The sequence below is a fragment of the Brassica rapa genome, chromosome A01, assembly GCF_000309985.2.
Source record: "Brassica rapa cultivar Chiifu-401-42 chromosome A01, CAAS_Brap_v3.01, whole genome shotgun sequence".
NCBI classification, from domain to species: Eukaryota; Viridiplantae; Streptophyta; class Magnoliopsida; order Brassicales; family Brassicaceae; genus Brassica; species Brassica rapa.
This window is the reverse complement of record NC_024795.2, coordinates 3,159,273-3,183,814: the sequence shown is the minus strand read 5'-3', so window position 1 is coordinate 3,183,814 and position 24,542 is coordinate 3,159,273. Positions and strand designations below refer to the sequence as shown.

General features: G+C 39.3%; 5 protein-coding genes and 1 pseudogene across 12 annotated transcripts; 2 read left to right on the top strand and 4 right to left on the bottom strand.

Moving 5' to 3' along the window:
- Positions 1-98: 98 nt before the first annotated feature.
- On the bottom strand, positions 99-2,782 carry LOC103852032 (calcium homeostasis endoplasmic reticulum protein). 2 transcript variants are annotated; one of them, XR_004451137.1, is made up of 5 exons: positions 2,653-2,782; positions 1,487-2,448; positions 1,090-1,361; positions 168-970; positions 99-131 (listed from the first exon to the last, which is right to left on the bottom strand). XR_004451137.1 is itself a non-coding variant. In XM_009128926.3 (4 exons), the coding sequence occupies exons 2-4, from the start codon at positions 2,446-2,448 to the stop codon at positions 306-308; spliced, it is 1,899 nt and encodes a 632-aa protein (XP_009127174.1). In that variant the 5' UTR covers positions 2,653-2,782; the 3' UTR covers positions 157-305. The 2 variants fall into 2 exon arrangements, 1 of the variants encoding a protein (XP_009127174.1); XM_009128926.3 differs by lacking the exon at positions 99-131 and having other exon boundaries at positions 157-970.
- A 74-nt stretch (positions 2,783-2,856) lies between these two features.
- LOC103851997 (DNA topoisomerase 1) lies at positions 2,857-9,750 on the top strand. 6 transcript variants are annotated; one of them, XM_009128886.3, is made up of 23 exons: positions 2,857-3,082; positions 3,344-3,946; positions 4,014-4,304; positions 4,378-4,724; positions 4,840-5,479; positions 5,555-5,641; positions 5,754-5,800; positions 5,876-5,985; positions 6,103-6,203; positions 6,335-6,427; positions 6,618-6,704; positions 6,780-6,863; positions 7,356-7,424; positions 7,536-7,595; positions 7,688-7,759; positions 7,868-7,975; positions 8,048-8,124; positions 8,331-8,414; positions 8,554-8,665; positions 8,786-8,875; positions 9,014-9,079; positions 9,162-9,257; positions 9,435-9,750. In XM_009128886.3, the coding sequence occupies exons 1-23, from the start codon at positions 3,002-3,004 to the stop codon at positions 9,582-9,584; spliced, it is 3,555 nt and encodes a 1,184-aa protein (XP_009127134.1). In that variant the 5' UTR covers positions 2,857-3,001; the 3' UTR covers positions 9,585-9,750. The 6 variants fall into 6 exon arrangements, with proteins under 6 accessions (XP_009127134.1, XP_009127126.1, XP_009127141.1 ...); XM_009128878.3 differs by having other exon boundaries at positions 4,375-4,724; XM_009128893.3 differs by having other exon boundaries at positions 4,017-4,304; positions 4,375-4,724; positions 9,435-9,744.
- On the bottom strand, positions 9,721-11,849 carry LOC103852020 (probable nucleoredoxin 3). The gene is made up of 4 exons (XM_009128913.3): positions 11,706-11,849; positions 11,168-11,326; positions 10,599-11,078; positions 9,721-10,395 (listed from the first exon to the last, which is right to left on the bottom strand). The coding sequence occupies exons 2-4, from the start codon at positions 11,270-11,272 to the stop codon at positions 9,808-9,810; spliced, it is 1,173 nt and encodes a 390-aa protein (XP_009127161.1). The 5' UTR covers positions 11,273-11,326; positions 11,706-11,849; the 3' UTR covers positions 9,721-9,807.
- Positions 11,850-12,066: 217 nt separating this feature from the next.
- On the bottom strand, positions 12,067-15,488 carry LOC103854932 (probable LRR receptor-like serine/threonine-protein kinase At4g31250). Its single transcript, XM_009131900.3, has 3 exons — positions 14,718-15,488; positions 13,478-14,155; positions 12,067-12,936 (listed from the first exon to the last, which is right to left on the bottom strand). The coding sequence occupies exons 1-3, from the start codon at positions 15,397-15,399 to the stop codon at positions 12,260-12,262; spliced, it is 2,037 nt and encodes a 678-aa protein (XP_009130148.1). The 5' UTR covers positions 15,400-15,488; the 3' UTR covers positions 12,067-12,259.
- Positions 15,489-15,727: 239 nt separating this feature from the next.
- Positions 15,728-20,445, bottom strand: LOC103854921 (annotated as a pseudogene).
- Positions 20,446-20,719: 274 nt separating this feature from the next.
- LOC103851987 (gamma-glutamylcyclotransferase 2-2) lies at positions 20,720-23,074 on the top strand. 2 transcript variants are annotated; one of them, XM_009128868.3, is made up of 9 exons: positions 20,720-20,982; positions 21,509-21,633; positions 21,721-21,797; positions 21,898-21,954; positions 22,040-22,096; positions 22,193-22,233; positions 22,341-22,412; positions 22,503-22,582; positions 22,665-23,069. In XM_009128868.3, exons 2-9 carry the CDS (start codon positions 21,525-21,527, stop codon positions 22,853-22,855), a joined length of 684 nt encoding a protein of 227 aa, XP_009127116.1. In that variant the 5' UTR covers positions 20,720-20,982; positions 21,509-21,524; the 3' UTR covers positions 22,856-23,069. The 2 variants fall into 2 exon arrangements, with proteins under 2 accessions (XP_009127116.1, XP_033135806.1); XM_033279915.1 differs by lacking the exon at positions 20,720-20,982 and adding an exon at positions 21,020-21,030 and having other exon boundaries at positions 22,665-23,074.
- Positions 23,075-24,542: the final 1,468 nt, after the last annotated feature.

Sequence of the window (24,542 nt, the reverse complement as noted above, 5' to 3'; positions counted from 1 at the left end):
TAACTTTTCTTTATTTATCAAGGTTTTGTTTTACCAGTAACAAAAATTCAAAGTATCTGATGTCCTGATGAAAAGATGAAATGTGTTGACCAAGTTTGGTTTAGTGCAAAAAATTAACTGAATAAATGGATGTGCTGATATGTTACAAAAAAAAAAAAAAAATGGATGTGCTGATAAGTCTTTTCCAAAGCTGAGAAAATCATATTTTTGTCACAGTAATAAGAAGACAAGAAGGTTTACTTTCGCAACTCTAAACAGACTGAAGTAGAGAGTAGCCATTAGAAGATGAGAAGTTGAACTGAATCTCATCTGGCTGTAGATCTTGCACTCATGGTTGTGTGATAATTCGTACTTCTGTGTTTCCTGTAAGATGTATAAACATCATCATACTGAGTTGGTTCGTTGGGATCAGCTGTTGCTCCAAGTCCCAATCTCCCGGACGTGCTCTTTTTATCAGTGCTTCCATCCGCATACGTTCCTGTCTCAGGGTCCACCTGTAGATTAGCAGGTGGAGGAATGCATGCACCTCCTTTGCGCACCGGACTATCCCGCTCGTAATCATCATAGTCATCTTGCGATTCAGATCCCATGGGACCTTCACTCGGGTTGACCTCACCTATCTCTTTGAAGAACTTTGATACTCTCTCGAGTACTTGAGATTGAGGTGTAACAGACGGTGGTATGACGGTGGGGATGTCAAGGGGGCTCAGTGGGGAGTAAGGCACACCACTTCCGACCTGCATCTTCCTGACCATCCCAGGGATTAGACCAGGAGGGAAAAGAGGATAAGGAGCCTGCTTCTCACCAGCAGGTGGTTGTGTTGGAGGTGGAACAGAGGGCATGGAACCGGGAAAGGCACCAGGAGTAATCGCATTTGGGATAAACTGTTGGCCTGCGACTGGATTACTAGCCAGATGCTCTAAGTTCATTGTGCTAGGAACATGGCTGCTTTGTGGCTGTTGCATCATTCCTGCAAGTGGATAAAGATAGAAGAGAACTTGTTGGTGTGTGGTCGAAATCTACAACCGAATTCAACTTTACATAGGTTGAGTTATGTTTAATGTTTCTCTCAAGGAAGAACAGGAGTACCTGTATGCTGCAATGAGTTTGCTGCTATAATAGGTGAACGAGAAAAGGTATTTGGAGGAGGTCCACTTCTCATCTCTTTATCAAGGGAGGAGATGGTATCTTGATCAAAAACCTCCTTAGAAGCCCAGAACTGCAACAGGTTCTCCAGACGTGACTGGTTTGCTTCCTTGTTATGTGGACAGTGGTAAATCTTTCCCAGCATGGAACCCAAAACAGGTCTGAATGCAAGCGCTTCGTTGTCAAACTCGTGCAAGTTTGTCCTCCGTTGCAAACTGTGTTAAAAGAATCATAATGTCGCAAACACTCATATATCAAATGAACCAGAATATGAAAGCATAGACTATACAATAAGCCTCTTGAATTGTATAAAAAGCAACCAGTGATTTCATTTAGGTACCTGTCAAAGAGAATGTCATTAGCGAGATAAACAATGTGCATCTGCTTCTCAGAATCATCCGTCGCAAAAACCCTGTCTCTAAGCGCCTCTGCCAAAGCCGGAGCAAAGGGAGATCTTTGCATGAACCAAATCTTAGCACTTTTGATAGAATCTTTAGTACCATTAAGGTTGGCCAACACACTATTCAGTTCCACAGCAACATCAGCAGGGAGTGGACCAGAAAGACCTCTGAACGCATGAACTGACTGATCAAAATCAGGACGAGCATGATGAGGCGGTGGCGGCGCAAACGGATGAGGCTGCGGAAGATGATGCTGCTGCTGGTGGTCATGGAACGGTGGGAAAGGAGGCTGGCGAATCGGCTGAACTCCCAAAGCACCAGGACTCATCATGGGATTCGGCGGGGGGTGATGCATCATAGGCATAGAAGGTGAGGGAAACTGAGGATCAAAAGGTCCTCCAGGGGGATGATGCATAGAGATAAACTGCTTATAACGGTAATAACCATGCCCTTCACCGCCAAAGAGAAACGCGTAATCAGGGTTATCCTTCTGTCTATCACGCATCATAGCCTCAAACTCAGGACCGTTCTTAACGGAATACTCAACAAGCTTATCGATACGCTTCTGCAGCTCAGGGTCAGCTGGAGGAGGAGGAGGAGGAGCTGAGTCATAAGGTCCAGGGAATGGGGGAGGAAGGTGGTGGTGATGTGGAGGGTGCTGTTGATTAAACATCTGTGGGTGAGGAGGGTGGTGAAGCTGCTGCTGGTAAGGGAACTGCTGCTGCATAGAAGGATGAGGTGGCATGAAATTAGAAGCGTTCATTGGTGGTGGTGGATACTGTTGATGCTGAGGATGGAATCCAAATTGCTGCTGTTGTTGTTGTTGTTGAAAGTTGGGGACTTGTTGCTGAGCATAAGGCAGCCCAGAAGGTGCTGCGTAATCGTGCTGTCTTCGATCCATCTATAATGCACAAAAAAAAAACAAAAAGCATCGAAATTTATTTATCATATGAATCAACAAAAACAGCTTCTTCTACACTAGCGAATCAGTATCTAAGAGTGAATCGAGGAATCTAACAACAACAAAAAAGCAACATCGAGTAACGAAAGCTGAGATCACGAACAAGAAAACAAAAGTCGAATTGGAGAGAGCGAGAAACAATACCTAGTTCTTCTATCGCTTGGGGGAAGATTGAGCAGAAGCTAAACTTAGCTGAAGACGAAGAAGAAGAACGAAGAAGGCGAAAGAAAGAAAAGACAGAGGGGAGAGACCTTATTGGGCCACGAAGCCCATGTACAAGACCCGTACCGGGCTTTATATAGATCCGACCCGGATTTATAAACAGATAAACCCCCCCAGAGAGGTAAAGTAAACCCTTGTTAGTCTCTCTCTCTCCTTGTTACTCCGCCATTAGGCAAAATCATTCTTCTTCTTCTTCTGGTTTATATGAGAAGCATCAAAATCACACTCGTGGGACGATTTGAAACCTTCTGAATCAATCAGACTGTTCCCAATGCAGAGAACGCTCTCCCTTGCGGCTGCTAAGTCTTCTTCTTCGACTTCACCTCTGTCTCTTCGTCCCCTCATGGCTAAGGTTTGTGTGTTTCACTCTTTCCTCTCTTGGGCTTATCAGTTTTTCCATTTTCGATTCAAATTTGTGATCTTTATGCCTAAAAGTGTAGACTTTTGGCTAAAATCATCACTAAGGTTTGTGTTTTTGACTCTTTCCTCTTGTGGACTACTCAATTGCTCCATTTCTAGATTCAAAGTTTTTTTCTTTATGGCTAAATGTTTAGACTTCTGACTAAATTCATCACTAGAACTCAATGGAGACTCTGTTGATTACTTGTTGCAGTTGCAGTTCAGGGCGATTCAGAGTCTCCCATCTTCATCTTCTTCCTCCTCATTAGTTAGAGTCTGTAGAAACGTATGCCAGCTTCAGTTCAAAAGAGAGAACGCAAGTTGTTTTAAATTAGCTTGCGCACTTCCTTCGTTCGGTTCAGTTAGTTATGCAGCTCGTTTGAGCGGTTCAAGTTTAAGTTCTTTTGGGAACAGTTTCAGACTGTTTCGTGGGAGGTATTTTTCTCAAGTCCCTAATACTGGGAATAAGGATAAGGTTGTCAAGAAGTTTAGTAAGAACTGGAATCAGAAGAAGAATAAGAAGAAGAATGAGGTTTTGGCTTCCTCAGAAGCTGAAGTGGTGACTGCTACTGAACCGGCTATTGGAGATGTTAGCAGTGGAATCAAAGTGGATTTAGCAGCTGCACCTGTTGGTAATGTTAAGCAAGCCTCTACTGTCAAACCAAAACGGCGCCCAAAGAAAAAGAAAGTTGAAGATAAGGATAAATCTTCTTCAACTGTATCGGCTTTGGAGGAGGTCTCTGTAGAGGAGAGTTTGAAAACCGTTCCCAGGACTAAACATTCTGGTTCTGGAAATCGGAAGTCTTCATCTGCTAAGGTATTTTAAAATTTTGGGACTTAATAGTTTCACCGTTGCGTATTTTACCTAACAGTATGGTTCTCAGAAGGAGGTGGCAAAAGATCCCAAAAGTTCTGCTCCAACAGAAGCAAGCAATGCACCGAAACAGGAGAAGGTCTTAGCTTCTTCAGAACTATCAACTGAAGCTTCACCGGCCAGCAATGGCAAGCAAGCCTCTACTGTCAAAACAAAACGGCGGCCAAAGAGCAAGAAAGCCGATGATAAATCATCTTTAGCAGTACCAGTTCTGGAAGCGATCTCTGTAGAAGAGAGTTCAAATAGCGTTACCAAGCCAAAACATTCTAGTTCTAAAAATCGGAAGCCTTCGTCCGCTAAGGTATTTTTAATTTTTTGCGAGATAATAGTTTTGGCTTTGCTTACTTTTTACCTAACATCACACTTCTCAGAAGGAGGTGGCAAAGTCTCCCATTGTGGAGGCGCCCAAAAGTGGAAAACAGAAGCAGGTTCCTCAAGCTCAGCCCATGAAAAACAGCATAGAGCATCGAGGTCAAAATGCTTCTAAACCGCTTTTTCCACCAAGTGGAAAATCTGTTATTGTGGTCGAGTCAATCACAAAGGCAAAGGTTATTCAGGGCTATCTTGGTGACATGTATGAGGTTTTGCCAAGTTATGGTCATATCAGGGACCTGGCCTCAAGGTCTGGTTCAGTGAGGCCGGATGATGATTTTAGCATGGTTTGGGAGGTTCCATCTTCCGCCTGGACTCATATTAAGAGCATAAAGATGGCATTAAATGGGTACGGTCTCTCGCCTGTTAAGCTACTTTTAAAAATCCACAGTTACTATATTTAGAATAGTATCCGGATGTGTCATTATGCTTCTCTATCTCATTATGTTCACCTTATTCCTCAGAGCTGAAAATCTGATTCTTGCATCGGATCCAGATCGTGAAGGAGAGGCAATCGCCTGGCACATCATTGAGATGTTGCAGCAGCAGGGTGCCTTACACGAGAGTATGACAGTAGCAAGGGTTGTTTTTCATGAGATCACTGAGTCAGCCATAAAAACTGCACTTCAGTCCCCACGAGAAATCGACGGGGACTTGGTACACGCATATCTCGCACGGCGTGCTCTTGACTATCTAATCGGATTCAATATTTCACCGCTTCTTTGGAGGAAACTTCCAGGTTGCCCATCAGCCGGACGAGTCCAGTCTGCTGCTTTGGCTCTTATATGTGATAGAGAAACTGAAATCGACGGGTTTAAGCCTCAGGAGTACTGGACTGTAGGGATCAAAGTGCAAAGGAAGGATAGTTCATCCGCTGTTTCAGCTCACTTGACCAGTTTAAATTCAAAGAAGTTAAATCAGCTTTCTATCAGCTCTGAAGCAAAGGCTCAGGACATTGAGCAAAGGATAAGATCAGACAGTTTTCTAGTGAAGGGCATTAAAAAGAGCACTACACGGAAAAATCCACCAACTCCATATATAACTTCAACCCTCCAGCAGGACGCTGCTAACAAATTGCATTTCTCATCAGCATATACCATGAAGGTTGAGAAACTGAAACTGTATTTTTTTTTCATTTTTATCATTGAGTGCATATTTCTCATAGTAAGTACATTTCAGCTTGCTCAAAAACTATACGAGGGTGTCCAACTGTCCGATGGTCAATCAACTGGTCTTATAACATACATGCGGACAGATGGTTTACATGTGGGTGACCTCTTGATTTTCAATATCATTACTGACTCATTCATCTTGCTATCTGTTACAACTTCATTTATAATTTTCCTGGATTTATTTATTTTGTTTCTGTTCCCGTCAGATTGCTGATGAAGCTATCAAAGATATACAGTCCTTGGTGGCAGAAAGGTAAGACATATAAATGCATCTGGAATTCCATTTGACTCGAGAAAATTTTAGCAACCATTAACCTACTATCTGCAGGTTTGGGAAGAACTTTACAGCAGACGGTCCTCGTAAATATTTTAAAAAGGTTAAGAACGCTCAGGAGGCCCACGAAGCTATTAGACCTACCAATATACGTAGATTACCGTGTAAGTAAAATCATTTACCAGTGTTTCTTCAGATCATAGGAATTATTTTATTCATCATCAGTTTGTATCATAGAATTTACTGTCATAACTCCCAACATCTTTTGTATGCATTTCCAGCAACGATTGCTAGCCTGCTTGATGCGGATGCTCTAAAATTATATACCTTAATATGGTCGCGAGCTGTGGCATGTCAGATGGAGCCTGCTTCTGTTGTTCAGGTACTATATGTGTTAATTTGCCCTTTAATTCATGCATACAGTGTCTGATCGGCTAATATTGAGTTATTCAAGGTTAAATTTTGTAAACTAAACATATTTTTCCATTGTATTCTGACTCTTTTCTTTCTCAGATACAACTTGATATTGGAAATGCATCTGAATCCATTATCTTCAGATCGTCATGCTCAAAAGTCGATTTCCTTGGATATCAGGCAGTTTACGAGGTGCGGCCTTTTTTCATATTTTCGATGATTCACTAAAGTTTGGCGTTGGAGCAGCTTTTCATATTTTTTTTCCTTCTTTTCTCTAGCTGTCATCTGCAAGTTAAATTTTAGTTCTGTTTGTTATAAGCTAATGAGGGATCCTTCTTCTGTTTGGTGCTAAAGAAGTTATTTGTTGTTTTTTGTGTTGTAGGACCCTGAAGCTAAGGCAATCAGAACCAAAGACGATGATAAGTGTCGTGAGCGGGAGGAAACTTTTGAGAGACTCAGTTTGTTGAAGGTAGCATTCCTAATATCACGAGTTTTTTTACCTCTGCTTTGTACTGTGGTGGTCATTTCTTTCTCATCTTTTCAGGATGGGGATCTGCTACAAATTGGTGAAGTGGAACTCAAGCAGCACCATACTCAGCCCCCACCACGCTATTCCGAGGGGTCACTGGTATAGTATTCCCATTTCCCTATTGTCAGAAGTTGTCTAAGATCCAGTTCCACACTATGTTTTCCATCAGTGTAGGCTCTTTTTTGGAATAGTAGTGACGGTCAATTAGGACTGACACATGATTAGAAAAATTGGGACTGACACAGTTTTGTTTACCAGAAAAGATCCGTTCGTTTTTTTTTTTTGCCTTCTTGATTTAAGTTACTGTTCTTAAGTCAAAACTGAATTATTCTGGAAAATGGGTACGCCAGACGGGATAATGAAATTTTAATACTACACATCTTAGTCTCCAGTAGCTCATTTTGGTTCTCGTTACATTAATCTCTGTGTCAGTAAGATGGTAGCTAAACATGAACTTATAAAGGGGTTTCTTCTTTGTGTGATTGCTGAATCTGGTGGTTACGCAGAAGTATTAGGCATGAAACTTTTTTATTGTACTGTTGCCAAGTGTTACAATACATAATTTGTTAAACATGTTTTAATGTGATTCAGATCAAAAAGCTCGAGGAGCTCGGGATAGGTAGACCATCGACATATGCATCCATATTTAAAGTTTTACAGGTATGTGCTTGTGTTAAGAAAGTTGTGGGGTTTTTTCTAGTGCTTCTGTTGTTGGAGATTAAGAGACTCTAAAGTCACCTGAAATTAGGAATTTCTTGTATATTTTCACAGGACAGAAAGTACCTAACAATTAAGAGCCGAGTACTGTATCCGGAATTCCGTGGGAGGATGGTATATTCCTCATTTATTAAGCTCACTAATTGATGATTTTGTAAACCAACCATAGCAAGGTTATCTTGCTAACCTCTGTACTATGTTTCCAGGTTTCAGCCTTTCTTACCAACTACTTCACGGAGGTCACAGACTACAGTTTTACTGCTGATATGGAGACTGAGGTGGGTTTTTAGTTTCTTCTTTACTCGGCTCTGTATTCGCTATAGCAATTTCAACGTATCCCATAGATATTTTACAATATTGCAAGATGAGATAGATTTTCATTTCAGCTTGACAACGTTTCTGGTGGTGTAACTGAATGGAAAGGTCTCCTAAGAGACTACTGGACACGATTCAGCGCGTACTGTAAACGTGTCGAAAATGTCCAAATCCAACAGGTACTTTCTTTGACTCTACTTTCTGCAACAACAAAAAAATGTCTTAAGACTTTTACATTCATACATTTTCAGGTGGAAAAAATGTTGGAAAAAAGATACGAGGACTTCCTGTTTTCTTCCCTTCCCGATCCCACACGGACTTGCCCGAGGTCTGTATACCTTCTTACCTTTCACATAATCTATGTTAGAAATCCTAATCAATTTCAGGATAGAGCATCTGCTTTATAAACTCCCCTCATACATGGCAACCCATGCTATCACTTTCACGTGTAGTAATGGCACACACTTCTGCAAGATTGTGCAGTGATTCATAGTTCGAAAGAGTGTATGATTGGGTTTCCTGTCTACATTTCAGTTGTTCGGAAGGCACCTTAGTTTTCAAAGTTAGCAAGTTTGGTTCAGGGTATTTCATCGGTTGTGATGGCTACCCTTCGTGCAAGTAAGTTGCTGCCTTTTGAATCTCTTAACCGTTAACCTTTGCTCGCTTATTCATGTATTCTCGCCAACACATTTTACGAATTTACGTTTTTGCGTTTGTTTATCACCTATATAATTTGAGCTATGTGGTTCATATGCAGGTTCGTTGCCAAAACGCTTTATGGAGAGGATGAAGATGAAGATGAGACTCCAAAGAATACCTGCGTAGAAGAGCCCAAATTACTAGGTGTTCATCCCAATACCAATGAGAAGGTATCGCTGCTCTGACCCTCTTCTTTTTTCTTTTTCTTTTTTGAACACCAACTGTCTGACCCTCTTCTGTTGACAATTTATCTTAAAACTTCAATTTGCTGAATCAATTTCCTTGTTCAGGTTATTTTAAAGTGCGGCCCCTATGGGCATTATGTACAGCTTGGTGAGGACAAAAAAGGACACGTACCACAACGAGCAAATGCGTCCCATGTATGTTTGGAGTTTTATCAAATTAAACATTCCCTATGTTTCTCTTACTGAGTAAACGTTCAAGTGTGTATACGTGCGCCAGTAGTATCTTGGTAATGTAATGCTTGCCTTCTCTTACTGAGAACCTTATTTTTTCAGATAAAGGATGTGAACTCTATTACGCTTGAAGGTGCTCTCGAATTATTACGCTATCCTCTGACACTGGTAAGACTGATATTTAAGGTTACAGCTATTGCGTTTCAACATTTTCGAGTGTTGACGACTCTGTTTACTCATTTCTGATCAGGGGAACCACCCTGAAGATGGGCAGCCTGTGTTCTTGAAGCTTAGCAAATCTGGATTTACTGTTCGACATCGCCGCACTATGGCTACTGTTCCCAAGGTACTATGTTATCTACTGTTATATGAATATTATATAGTTAGAATAAGAGGAGCATTTGTTAGGAGATGTTGGTCTTGTATTTGATAAGGAAATGAGATGTGGATCTGCATCCATAGTATGATAGGATTTACTATTGTTTAAAGGAGTTTTCATTGAAGATAACTTTGTACTTGGCAGAACGTTGAACCAAGTGAGGTGACTTTTGAGAAAGCAATGAAGCTCTTGTCTGGCAAAAATGTGAGACTGTGCGGCAGACCTAAGAGGGTCAAGCCAACAGTAGTTGATGAGGAAGAAGAAGGAGATGAAGAAGCTGCGGAGGCTATTTGAATATTCTCAGCTTTCATAAAAAAAAGAAGAGCATTAGCTTTGATGGAAGACTATTTGAATATTCTTTTTGGTAATCAGAGTAATAATCGTCATAGAAAAAAATATTGGATACTGTTGTAAAACTATAACACATTTGTTAATGATATGAAAGTTCCATTAACTGAGTCTTAATTTCAGAACATAACAGATCTTGATTGTTTACTTACAAAATCTTTAAGACAAATCACTGTTCTTCTTGTTCTTCCACACAAGTAGGATGAAGATCATAATCACAAGCATCACAAGAAAACGCCCAAAACTTACCTTGCTTCTTACAAAAATCACACACATAACCTTTTGCCATATCCAGCTTTAGCTCATGCTCATGTTTCTTATCTTTCACTTTCCTCGGAAACGAGTCACCTTCTTTCTTCAAACAAGCTTCTAACTCAGCAACCCTGGACTCCGTGAATGGATAACTCCTAGATCCATACAGCGACACCATTTCTCTCGCGTTTGTGCACACTGTTTTCTCCTCAGGTCCTATGATGACCAATGCAGGTATGAGTTTGATGTTGAAGATTCTACAGAGATCTTGTCTTGTTCTGTCCTCGTAAGGGATTGCAAGCCATGGCATGTTAGTCATGTTGATGTTGAACTCTCTTGCGTCTCTGTCTGTTGAGACTAAGATGACTTCAAAGGAGCCTTTTGTTGAGATTGTAAGCTCATTGTAGACATCTATGAGCTGAGAAGTGAATGATCGAAAAGGCGGACACCAGTGTGCACCAAAGTATAAACCTATGGTCTTCCCCACAAGGTCAGAAACTAGTACCTGCATATCGTTCATAGACATAATCATCATAAAGGATCATTTGATCAGAGACCATGTAGAGATGAAGTTATAACTCGGGGTCTGAATGGTATTATGCTGAACAACTGCGGTGTGGTTTTAATAGTAACAAAAACATATAGATATATATATATGTAGAAATTTTTGTTATTAATTGCGGTGCGGTTCTATCTGGTTTTTCTTACCTTACTTCCATTTCTAGAAACAACATAACTCCGAGTTTCATGTGTAAGGAGTTTCTCCAACTGTCCTCCAACGCGCTTGGATTCATCGATGGCTTTGAGTTCTTCTTTTCTCTTCTTAGTGAAAGGAAATGCTTCAGGACCATAGTCTTCAATCAGACCAATGACGTCATCAGCGACCGAGATTTCATCTGGATATAGAGGCACGAGTGATGGGATACGGGCAACCCTATACTTGTCAGTTAATTTGTTGCGTAGGCTTAAACTGAAGGGAACTGCGAGCCATGGCATGGACCAGAAGTGTTCATAGAACAAAGTCATATCATGATCAAATGAGACGAAGATGATCTCGAGTTCTTCTCCTCGTTTCTGGAGACTCTCGTAGAGCTTTACCAGCTCTGGAGTGAAGTCCTTGCATGGCCTGCACCAGTTTGCAGAGAAGAAGAGACAGATCGTTTTCCCGTGAATATATTCCAATGGTACCTGATAGATGTGAGCTTATCGTTTAATAAAAAGTTCCTTAGTATAGAAAAGTCTGAGAGGGTATAAAGCACAGAGAGAATGACTGGTACCTCTCCACTATGTGACAAAAGGAACTCAATCCCTTCAGCTGCTAGTATAGAGTAAATATCATCATTTTCCGGAAACTGGACTTGATAATCTGCTGTTACTGCCATCTCAACTGCAACACCACTGTGCTCTTTATGCTTCTTCTATTCAGAAAGAGAAACCTAAACCAATATGAGAATAGACATGCTTCTGCCTTAGTCTTATGGTATGAGTATGCTATATTATTTCTTTTCCAACCCAAAGGGTTCTAAAGCAAAGATCACATGCTTTGTGACTGAGAGACACATGAAGACTGAGTCTAGAATTAGACTAAGTATTTGTTTCAGGTGATTAAAACCCCCAAAGTTCCATCTTAGATGATCAAACATACAAAAATATCAAGAAAAGTTTCAAAACATCAGAAACCCAAAATAGAACTTCAAGGATATACAACTGAAAAAAAAAACTGTAACACAGACCATCTATAACAGGTTATAAAGACGATGAACTGTATCAGAAGACCTGTTCAGAGAAAAAGTAGCAAGCAAAAACTCAACATACCTGAACCAGAGAGAGATAGAGTGATATAACCTTTGGTACGAGGAAGATATACAGAAACAAAATTCAGTACAGAGTAGATTTTAACAAGATTTCACCAGAGGTTTAATTCTTGTTGCTCAGAGCTTGTAAATTCCAAGAAAAAGGGATAAAGGAAAGTCACATGGGGACAAGAAATATATATAAAAAGATATAAATTTTATTAAGGTCTCTATCAAACAAACTTGTAAAAGTAAAATCAAAATATCCTCAAAGAATATACTACCAGCTGGAACGTTACCCAGAGTAGCTAAAGCAACAAAGCTTGTGAATGAAACCATAAATTAATATTCTTGCTTATCTCAACAGTATACAAGTTGAAGAAGAAATCATAAAAAGACAAATTCTTTTTTTGCGTCTAGATGATACCAAACAAAAGGGCACGCGTATTCACAAAGAGAAACAAAAGCTTACTCATCAACCATAACTAAGAAAATAAAAAAATGCAAATAAAAAAGGTGATCAGTCTTTTACCTACAAACATAGACACAACAAACATCAATGAGACAGAGAAGCTATTACACGAGGGAGAACTCTCCAGTCATGGCTCTTGAAAAACGATTTTCACCATCACTAGCAGTCACGTACGAAGATCGAAAACTCTCTTGACTTCCACCTGCCTCTCTGTGATCAACTTCTTCTATCCGATCAACAGCCTCGTGAAGCTCCATTCTCCTCTCTACGTCCCAGTCACAACACCTCAACCCAATCTTGAGCAGCTTCAGCATCTGCCCTTCTTGTTCTTTCCCTGCTCTCATCTCCTTGTCAAACACGTCAGCATTCCACTCAGTTCTCGCTACTGACTCGACCCATGCAGCTAGCTCGTCATCAGCTCCCTTCCCTTGGCGGAGATAGTTCGCCGGAAACTTCCCCGTCAGTATCTCGAGGATTAAGATTCCTAAGCTCCAGACGTCAGACTTTCTTGATGTTCGGTCTTGCTGAGTGAACTCTGGTGACTTGTACGCCACCATGAACTGGTGAGATTGATCCTTGTTGACCACTGGCACGAGGGCGTAGTCTGTTAGTAGCGGCTCGAAGTCGTGGTCGAGCAACACGTTGGATGATTTGAGATGGCCGTGAGGGAGGTTCAGATCAGGGAATGTTCTGTAGAGATAAGCTAAGCCTCTTGTGACTCCTCTTGCAATCTTTAACCGGATTGGCCAATCCAAAACCACTTGACCGGGTGTCCGGTTTGCTGTAAAAAGAAACAAATATAATTATAGGCATGGGCAAAATAACTGAATACGGATAACTAAACCGAATTCGAACCAAAAATAACTAATCCATATCCAAAGAGAAAATTTACAAGAATGATCTTGTAAGTTAAACTATAAAAGATATCTAAATCTGAAATGTTATTAACACCAAACAGATGTCTAATTAATTACTTAAAATTTTAAATTAAAATTTTGAATAATCTAAAAAAAAATTGAAGAAGATTTAATCAAATAGTATGCAAAATAGATAGGGAATAAATATTCAAAGTATAAATAAATATTTTTAATATTCAACTCAATTGTTATTTTAATACACTATCAAACATAAATATTTGAAATCTAAAGATGGATTTTAGTTATATCTTGAATGAAGCAAATCTGAAATGTTATCAACCAAAACCAAATATAATAGAAAGTTGAACCAGAAAAGGCAAAAAACCGAACAGAACCAACCCAAACCAGCAAAATTTAATCAGAATAGTTGGGGAAAAAAAAACATCAGAGAGGAAGAACACTAACCATGGAGGAGATTGGCGAGGCTGCCATTGGGAATGTAATTGGTGACGAGAAGCTTCTCATCTTTTCTGTAGTAGAATGCTATCAACGGAAGTAGATTAGGGTGCGATAACCGTCCGATCTTCTTCATATGATCGTAAAACTCCTCTCTCCTGATATTATTCATAAACCTAAACCGTTTCACAACCACCGCGCGGCTTCCCGTCAGAGCCGCCTTGTACGACGATCCGAACCCCCCGCTGCCGAGAACCTCCGCGGACGCACGGAGCATATCCTGGAGCGTGAACTTCTCCTGATCATTCCGAACGAAATGCAGCTTCCGCTGATCTTCCTCTCGAGGCAGAGCTCTCTGGGATAATGCTGATGATGTTGCCGTTGACTCTCGCTGCACAGCTTCGCTGGCTAGCTTCCTGTAGACCTTGGAGTCCTGCGAGCTCTTCTCGCTGTTTTGTTGCTGTTGCTCGCTTGGTCGGTAGACTGTGCCGAGGCCGAGGCTGGGGCTGTGGCCGTGATCGTGTTCGGGACCTTTGCGTTGACGACGGCTGAGGATGCAAACGGAACAGAAAACGGTAATGAGGACTATGACGGCGAGGATGGTGAGGGCAAGTAGGAACACTGCAACCAACGGTGGACGAGGGTGTCTGCAGGGAAGCAAAGGCGGTCCACACAGTCCCTTGTTACCTAGGTAAATGGGAGAATACAGTTGATGGAAAAGTTACTATTTAGAGAAAGATTACCATATGAGTATTACGTTAATGTAACAATAATATATTCTGATATCTTAATTATGTAGTTAATTTAAAAAATAAAATAAAATATAAAAACAAATGAAATGAAGTCATATGTTTTAAGAATCTAATATTTTTTTTTAAAAAAAACTTAATTTACTATTTTCGTACATGTTTATTATTTTAGTTTTAATAATGAAAAAAACTTATTGAGATATCATTTTATTTATGCTATAAATTATTTTTCACATATGATTCTTAGAAGAAAACTAATTATATCGCACATTGTGTCAAACTATAAACGTGCTGCTCACTACTTGCAAAGAATCCAAATCCATGACCAAAAAGTTCAATGTTTCTGCATGGATGGTAATAATCAGATGTTCATATAATTCCATGACTTTCAAGTTTTCAAGGACTAAATGAATTAATATAGACATGCATTACTGATCGATATTTTGTAAACTAAATTCACAGCCGTAAACGTGGAATACAAGTAACTATATTATGATTACCTAAGAAAAAGGTGATGTTCATGAGGCCGAGAGCTAACGGAATACGACCCTCTAAACGATTATTAGCGACGTTAACGGTAACGAGATTCTTCTGATTAAACGGCGGTATCTTCCCGGTGAACAAATTATCCTCAAGATTCAGTTCAGTCAGCTTCGGTAACTTCCCCAACGACTTGGGAATCTCACCGGAAAATCTGTTTCCTTCAAGATGAACCTTCACCAAATCCTTCATTCCATCAAACAAACCACCGTCAATCTCGCCGGAAAACCGGTTATGCGCCAAGTAAAGATGCACAAGAGATCCAAGCCCGTCGAGTCCACGTGGTATTGGACCTTCGAAACCGTTGCGCATGAAGCTAACGCTCTTGAGACCGCGCAAGGAGCCTAGCGCTTGCACGTCAAGCATCCCCGCGAGGCTCATGTTCTCTAGACGGATAGCGTAAACGACGCCGGCGGAACACATGACTCCTTTCCATTTCGAGTTGCTTCCTTTTTTCCCCGTGCATGGAGGATCACCGGAGTCCCCCCATCCGGTGAGGACGGTGGCGTTCACCAGAGATGACTTGAACTTCAAAAGCGCATCGGCGTCACCGTCCCCGGAGATAGGAACGACGAATCTGGCAGCGAGGAGTAATAATAAGAGATAGTATACCACCCCAGGTTTGTTGTCATGAAGAATCATCTTGAAGAAACAAAAACAAAAATGTAATGTTTCAAAGGAAGAAAGAAACTATATGGTGAAAGCTTTTTGTCGGAAGGATAATGAAAGGACGGCTGATGGCGAGATGACAGCAAAGGTCACCGCAACAAATCGTTCTCGCTTGCTAATGTGTGAGTTTTCTGTTGGAAAAAGCTTCAAGAACGTGGAGCCAAGTAAGTCTAAGTTTGGATGTGGCTTAATTACAATCTTGATTACGTGTATCGATGTTTCGTTTTATAAGATTTTTAAATGAGTCTTATTCAGTATTTGACATTTTTTTTGTAAGAGTAAATCTTTTGAAGATTACATGAAAGTCAACGATCTCCATCAACGTGGAGGCAACCAAGTAAGTCTTGGAGGGCATAATCGAATGCCAATAAAAGTGGTACGTCTTTACCTACAAACAGAGACAAGAAACTTAATCAACAAACATCAATGAGAGATTTAGAGGGACACGAGCGAGAACTCCCCAGTCGTGGTTCTTGAAAAACGATACTCATAATCAGCAGTCACGTATGAAGATCGAAAACTCTCTTGAAAACTTTCACCAACGTCTCCGTGATCAACTTCCTCTATCCGATCAGCAGCCTCGTGAAGCTCCATTCTCCTCTCTACGTCCCAGTCACAGCACCTCAACCCAATCTTGAGCAGCTTCAGCATCTGCCCTTCCTGTTCTCTCCCTGCTTGCATCTCCTTATCAAACACATCATGTGTCCACTCGGTTCTCGCTACTGACTCAACCCAAGCAGCTAGCTCGTCGTCAGATCCCTTCCCATGCCGGAGATAGTTCGCCGGAAACTTCCCAGTGAGTAACTCGAGGATCAAGATTCCCAAGCTCCACACATCGGACTTTCTTGATGTCCGGTTTTCCAGAGTGAACTCTGGTGACTTGTAAGCCACCATGAAGTGAGACTGATCTTTGTTAACCACAGGGACGAGAGCGTAGTCCGTTAGTAGCGGCTCGAAGTCGTGGTCGAGCAAAACGTTGGATGATTTGAGATGGCCGTGAGGGAGATTCAGATCAGGGAATATTTTGTAGAGATAGTCCAAAGCTCTAGTGACTCCTCTTGCAATCTTTAACCGGATCGGCCAATCCAAAACCACCGGGCCGGGTGTCCGGTTTGCTGCAAAAATTAACAAAATAAAGTATCAACAAATCAGTGTTTTCAAAACCCAACAGAACCGAAGGTTGAACCAGGTTAAACTGTGAACCATTCGAATTTATTTATAATTCATTATCAAAAATTAATTTTATTTTAAAATCATTAAAATTATTTTTATTTTATTCGATTATTTTACTTTTCATAACTCACAATCATTATTAAATATCAAAATATCTAATTTTCATTTAGTTTATATTTTAATTTTATTAAATAATTTATTTTTATAAAAAAACTTTACTAACTAAACTTAATTATGTTTATAAAAAACTTACCTGAAAACTAAAAACCCCACTTGTAATTCTGTTTTTATTTTTTGACTGAATTTAATTGATTGTAGATGAAGCCATATTGATTCATAATCCAAAACTTTTTATGTTATGACAGTCCGGTTTTAAAATATTGCAACAAATTGTTCAAAGAACACTAACCATGGAGGAGATTGGCGAGGCTCCCAAGGGGAATATAATCAGTGACGAAAAGCTTCTCATCTTTTCTGTAGTGGAAGGCAATCAACGGAAGGAGATTAGGGTGAGATAACCGTCCGATCCTCTTCATATAATCATACAACTCTTCCCTTCCAATATTACTCATAAACCTAAACCGCTTTATAACCACCGCACGTCCGCTAGGTAAAGCCGCCTTGTAGGATGACCCAAACCCCCCGCTTCCGAGAACCTCCGCAGATGCACAGAGCATTTCCTGGAGCGTGAATTTCTCACGATCATTCCGGACGAAATGGAGCTTCTTTTGATCTACTCGCTTGTCGGCTTCCTCTCGAGGCAGCTCTAATATTGATGATGTTGCTACTGAGTCTCGTTGCGAAACTTCGTTGGCTAGTTTCCTGTAGACTTTAGAGTCCATCGAGCTCTTCTCGCTGAATTGTTGCTCCGATGGTATGGAGAGTGTACCGAGGCTGCTGCTGTAGCCGTGTTCATGTACTTCGCTTGCTTTATTTTTACGGCGGCCGAAGATGAAAATGGAGCAGAAGAAGACAACGAGTACTACGACGGCGAGGATGGTGATGGCAAGGAGAAACACCGGAAGCAAGGGGGGAGTGTTTTTGCAGGGAAGCAAAGGCGGTCCACACAGCCCCTTGTTGCCTGTTTTAAACCCAAACAAATTATTTGAAAGTTACAAATCTTACTTACGTGGCACATTTAGTCATAGGCAAGGAGAGATTACAGCAAATACTATTTACCAGTTCGGTTTATTAGGAAATTACTCTGGCAAAAGAGAAATGTTCACATATGATTTCTACAAGAAATCTATTCATTCTGCGCATTATGTCAATTTTTGAAAAACAATTTTGTAAGTTCGCATGGAAAAACTCAGCATGCTTCTCAGTACTTACGAAGAGTGCATGGACCAATAAATTCAAAGTTCCCCATGGTTGGTAATAATCAGATGGAGTTTATTTTTTTTCATTTGTTTTTTTTTTGTTAAAGTAAAGGATTAAACCCATATAGACACAGATCTAACCTCCGGGTGGGAGGTGCAACCCACGACAAACCATTTCTCGAGTTTTTATACGGACGTATCCGCAGCTGAAGTAAACAGAACAATGTGAATTAGTTTCCGCAGTAGGAATGTTTACAACCAAGGTCCATCTACTGCCACTGGACCACAAGGTCCGCTCAAATTTAAAATTTGACATGAAAACTAACAAGGATCAATCCTTTTACAACGAGAAGCCGACAAAATTTGAAATTCGTAGTCATAAACTGATAAAGATTCTAATAGTGTACGAACACAAAATTAGATTATTTTTGTATCATAAAACCTTAGAAGAACTAGTGTTGGTGATATATAAACCATGTTAAATTTGATTAAAAAATATGTTAAATTAATTTTTTAGAGTAGATTCTTGTTCTTTCCACCGAAAATAAAATATATATAACTTATTAGTCTTTTTACAAAATGATATAAGAGTTTTTAACCATTGAACTAATTCATTGTTGATAAGTGATTGCACTACTGATTGATATTCGTGTAAACTAGAATAAGTAACAATGTTATGGTAATTAATTAATTAAAGGAACAAGACATGATATGATTATGAGGATGATGATGATTACCTTGGAAGAAAGTGGTGTTCATGAGGCTGAGAGCAACCGGAATACGACCCTCTAACTGATTGTTAGTAGTGACAAAAAAAAAAAAAAAAAAAAAAAACTGATTGTTAGTAACGTTAACACTAACGATACTCTTATGTTTAAACGGCGGTATTGTCCCGGTGAACATATTATCCTCAAGATTCAGCTCCGTCAGCTTCGGCAGTCTCCCCAACGACTCCGGAACCTCACCGGAAAACATGTTTCCTTCGAGATGAACCTTCACAAGATCATTCATGCCGTCAAACAAATCACCGTCGATCTCACCCGAAAACTTGTTATGCGCCAAGTAAAGATACACAAGAGTTACAATCCCATCGACTCCACGTGGCATCGGCCCTTCGAAGCTGTTATACATGAAGCTCACGCTCTCGAGACTGGGCATTGAAACGAGCGGTTGCAAGTCAAGCGTCCCCGTGAGGCTCATGTTCTCTAAGCGGAGAGCGTAAACGACGCCGTTGTCGCACATCACTCCTTTCCATGTCGAGTGGCTTCCTCTATCCCCGGTGCAAGGAGGGACACCAGAGTCCCATCCTTCGGCTTCGAGGACAGTGGCGTTCACGAGAGATGACTTGAACTTCAAAAGAGCATCAGCGCACCGTCGCCGGAGATAGGAAGGGCGAAGCTGGCAGCGAGGAGTAATAGTAAGAGAGAGTATACGAAATGACAGGTCATTTCGATGGTTGGAGCAAAGTTCTTGAAACAAATACAAAGATGTGTGTTTGAGAGGAAGAAGGGAGATATATTAGAGGAGGAGGTGAAGCTTTTGGCCGGAAGAAGAATGTAAGGACGGCTGATAGCGAAAGAACAGCAATTGTCATGCACAAATCATTTTCGTTTCTGCTGATATGTGAAGTTTTCTTGCTTCAAGAACGTGGAACCAAGTAAGTCTTCTCTATGCTTGGATGGCTTAATCACAGTTCTGACCTTGGATTGATTTATGTATTTCTATTTTTTGGGAAGTCTTATCCAAGTACATTACGTATTAAAAGTCTTATCCCAAGTACATGGAAGTCATCATGTTGTCAAAATATATGAGTTGTGAGATTTACGCCCCTAGGCGTTCGATGTGCCTTTAGTTTCTCTTCTGTTGACTTGAATTTTTTGGTTTTTCAATACTATCTTCATAAATCTCATTCAAGTTTTACTAGTTTTCGGATAACATTTAGTTTGATTTTTTCCAGGTTTAGTTTATATCGGATTATAACAATACTTAAAATCGTTCAAAAATATTTTACAAACTAACCAAAAATACTTAAAATATATAAATTATTTAAAAATCTAATTAAAATTAATTAAACTATATAGAGACCAACTAAAACAAAATATTTGAAGTAACGAATAAAACTCTATCAGAATAATAAATAAATTAAAATATCTAAATTACTGTAACATATTTAACTAATTTCAGATATTATCAAATCCTAATTTAAATTTCAGTTCGGTTTGAGTTATATTTGAACTTAGAAATATTTAGCTTTTAAGTTTCGTTTAGAAACAATTATTTTACAACAATTCGGATTGGGTTAAGGTTTAGACTTCGGTTTAAGGTAAAAACGCTCAAATCTAGTAAGATCACCACAAATTCAGATTTTGTTACATCATAATCCCTACATTTGATCTACCGTTTAATTGTAGTGAGTAAAGAGAACTGTTGTAGTAAGGCCAAAGCCCAAAAAAACTATGAGCTGTATAAGTCCGCCCCATAGATAAAACATTTTATAAATATTGTTTCAAAAGTTTTATCAGGACATTTTTGTGTTAGGATTTCAGGATAGATAAATTCTCCAAACTTTTATCATTTGGTAACATTTGGAAATGAGTTCTAAAATGTATCTCTCTATGTATCTCTATTTTCGTTAGGAAATTATTATTTTTTAATAGATTTTGAAGAAAGGGCAGAGACAAGCGTCTTCACCGGCCCGTCACGTGACGAAAGGACCATGGGACAGACAAAATAACCAGACGAAACTTGAAACAACATGCCTACCATGAACACGCGGCTCTATAAATGCTCTCCTTTCTCCACATCGCCTCCTCCTCATTTTATTACACCTCGAAAGCAGAGAGAGAAAAATAAGAGAGAGAGAGAGAGAGATTCAGAGAAAAGGAGGGAGAAAGGAGCTGAGACCATTACCAGCTCCATACGAACATAAACGACGTCGTTCCCTCGACCATTCTCTGCAATCTCTCTTCCCACGAGTTTTCTCAGCTTTTCTCGGGCTGTAATCTAATCTAAATACCAGTGGAGATCTTGTCTCGCGGTGGGATTACGTTTATCGTGCTCGACGGTAAAGTTCTGATTTTTATTTCTTTTCTCCTTCCCCGTTTCGGTTTAGGTAGCTCTAATGTTCTATCTGGTGAAGATTTAATGTTTCTCATAATAGGAGGAAATGTTATTACTGTTTGATTATCGTTATTGCACCAAGCTTCTATAGAAAAAGTTAGGCCCTTTTTGGTAGATTTTGTTAGCACATGTCCACTAGGTTTGGTGATTCATGTCTTTTACCTGCATCACTGCTAGGTAAACCCATGAGTTCCTAGTTTTTTTGCTCTTTTTTTTCTGAAACTGAAACCAAGAAGATTTTGTTTGGGGTTAATCTTGTCTGAGCTGTCTTGAAGAGAACCCTGAAACTGGGTTATCTGCTGACGTTTAAAGCTCAACAATTGGAACGGTGGTCTACTTGTGATTTGTCTTAATTGTACATTGCACATGTTCCTTTTGTTTCTTGCCTTGTCTTTGTTTTATACATGTTGTAGCTTTTTCTCCTGCATTTACCCTCCACTAAATAGTTTTGTCTTTTGGTGGTTATACAGCATATAACTGCAGAAGATGGTGATGTGGGTCTTTGGCTATGGGTCTCTTGTGTGGAACCCAGGATTTCACTACGATGAGAAAGTGTTGGGTTTCATCAAGGGTTATAAACGTGTCTTTGATCTTGGTAATTAACGCTTTTTTCTATTTTGTTTAAGTAAAAACAATTTGATTGATTGAAATTGATTCTTTTGTGTTTGATGTGGCTTGTTAGCTTGCATTGATCACAGAGGTACACCAGAACACCCTGCAAGAACTTGCACACTCGAGAAAGATGAAGAAGCCATATGCGTAAGTTGAAACTCTTGGCTGTCTATATGATTCAGGAATCTTAGAGCATGTTCATGAGGTCTGCTTAGTTACTCATACATTCTCAATTCTTTCTTGACAGTGGGGTGCTGCATTCTGTGTCCGTGGAGGACCAGAAGAAGAACGTCTGGCTATGGAGGTATATGTCTCTGCATCTAAAAGACTAGTTCGCGTGATCTTCCATGTTCATATGTCTTTGTGTTGATCGTTCTTTCTATGTATAGTACTTGGAACGTAGAGAGTGTGAATATGATCTCAAGACATGTGTAGACTTTTACAAGGTTAGTCCACAACATGCCTGATTCTATTGAATTAGCATATTCTCTTTTGCTCCTAATAATTCAACCTCAAAACGTTTCTCTTCTTGACTTGCACAGGAGGATGATCCCCTGAAGCCATCTGTAACTGGAGTGATAGTGTAAGTTGCTTTCTCTTCCGTTTTCTGTGGCAATGTGTCTTTTGATTTTCTTCTAAAAGTCTGTGTTATAATTTGTCATGGATGCATTTTTTTTTTACAATCTTCAGATTCACTTCTACTCCAGACAAGGTCTCCAACAAGTATTACCTTGGACCTGCGCCATTAGAAGACATGGCAAGGTAATCACTTGAGTCTCCACATCAACTTCTTCGATTTATATGTCAGATTCTTGTCCTCACAGTAGCTAGTTGTTTTGTAAATGTATAAAGACAAATTGCAACAGCCAATGGACCATGTGGTAACAACAGAGATTACCTCTTCCTGCTAGAGAAGGCAATGCACGACATCGGTTAGTCTTGATTACCACTCTTCAAAATCAACATAAACGTTGTTTTTGACGTGTTGAGCTTTTTTGTTGTTGTTTTACACAGGGCATGAGGAGGATTATGTAATAGAGCTGGCCAACGAAGTGAGGAAAGTTCTCGCTGAGTACTCGACGAAGAAAGTGACACCGGTGAAGGAACCAAGAGCGAGCCGTGTAGCTAACAAGTCAAAGAGCAATGTACCTACGGCTCATCAGATACTTCCTCACCAACCTGAAGCTGTTGCCACTACGATATAGCTATTGCATTCGTCTTTTAATTGGCTTTAAAGACGAGTGAAAACAGATTGTTTTGTTTCTATTTTAACAAAATTCGGTTGACTAGAGACACGTGATCCAATCGTTGTGCGTTTGGAACTTTGTTGTCTTCATTTAGGAAACGAGTGCTAGCTTTGCAACCTTTTCAAGAACCATAAAATATATTTCAAAGTAATTTAATAAATTTAATATGCTACCATCTAGTACATGAGAAAGTTTTCAGTAATCAAGAATACTTGTGTTGTATTTGTACAATTGTTATATTATGAACAAATGATTATCTAGATGGCTAAATCCTTCACACCAAAAACCACTTGAAATCTTCTGTTATTAAATCAACAGTTTTCAAAACCTAAATCAAATCTATGGTTATTCAAAACAAATCATTTTTTCGAAAGTTTGTTAAAAAAAAAGTTTCAGAAGACTTTCCACCAATCTTTTACGTAAAAATAGGCGTAGTGAAATCTCACATCTACATATGTTATTTGATGAAAATTGTTTTGGAAAAATTTGTTCATTTAGGAAAACTGCAAAAAGATTCAGATTTAATTATGATTAAATCTGATTCAAATTTTCTTTTTTTCTCTATTATCATCTGTTCTCATTTTCATATTCTCCCTCGGTCTTTCAATAGGTGGTCTAACTAAATTTTAGGATACATTTAGATGTATATATTGCATTTGTGTGTTCATTTGCATTTGATAGAGGCTAAAGTGCACACGAATTGTAAGTTTAAATTAAAAATATAATTTAGGAGATATTCTATGGGTTTGAATGATTTATTCAAGTAAAAAATGTGAAATGTAGAACCGGATTGCTATTGATGCTGGCTGCAAAAACTATATGAGAAGACAATTTCGATGATTCAAATTTTAATACTCGTGGCCAGTGTCTTTATGTCTGATGAGAGGATTCTATGATTCACTTCTGCATTTGAATTTTATCATTTAAGTATATAAATCTTGAGAGGAAGTAAAGATCTAAAGATTTGTATATTATATAAGCGTAATTTGTATCATCGAAATTGTATATTTTTAAGCGTAATTTGTATATTTTTATTGGAGATTGTGGAGAAATTCAGTTTCAATTTCCTAGAATAACAAATTTTTAATCAGCCCGCCTTCAAAAGTTCGATTCCATTTCTCTATCATTTTGAAATTTACCTCTTCTTCAGATCTTACCCGTTAAATTTTTCTCTCTGATGAGCATTTGTTTGGTTTGGTAACTCAGGGTATCTTATCCCCATGTTCCTCAACTAAACCCCAACAATCTTATCCCATCTGAAGATCGTTATTCCGTCTTGTTAACCCTTTCACTAGTTATTGGACATTCATTTGCCTGAACCCAAGTGAAGCTTTTGCTATTAAAGTTGAGTCTGTAACCATTGATGGAGATGTTAAACCGGTGTTGGGCTTACCACATTCTCTCTACTTTCCCAATAGTGGCCATGTGTCTTGACAATTTTGTTTTACTCTTTTTTGTTTGTTTTTGACTTTTTGAATTAAATCTAGAAGTTATGGATTTAAAGCTTATGTAAAAAAATGAAGGTTTGCATTGATTCATAACTCCGACAACTATGCCTGAATTTCACATTGAAGAATATGTGAAGAATATAGTTGTGTTACTAAATTACCCAAAACACTCTAAAATTGAAATGAGATATCTTATT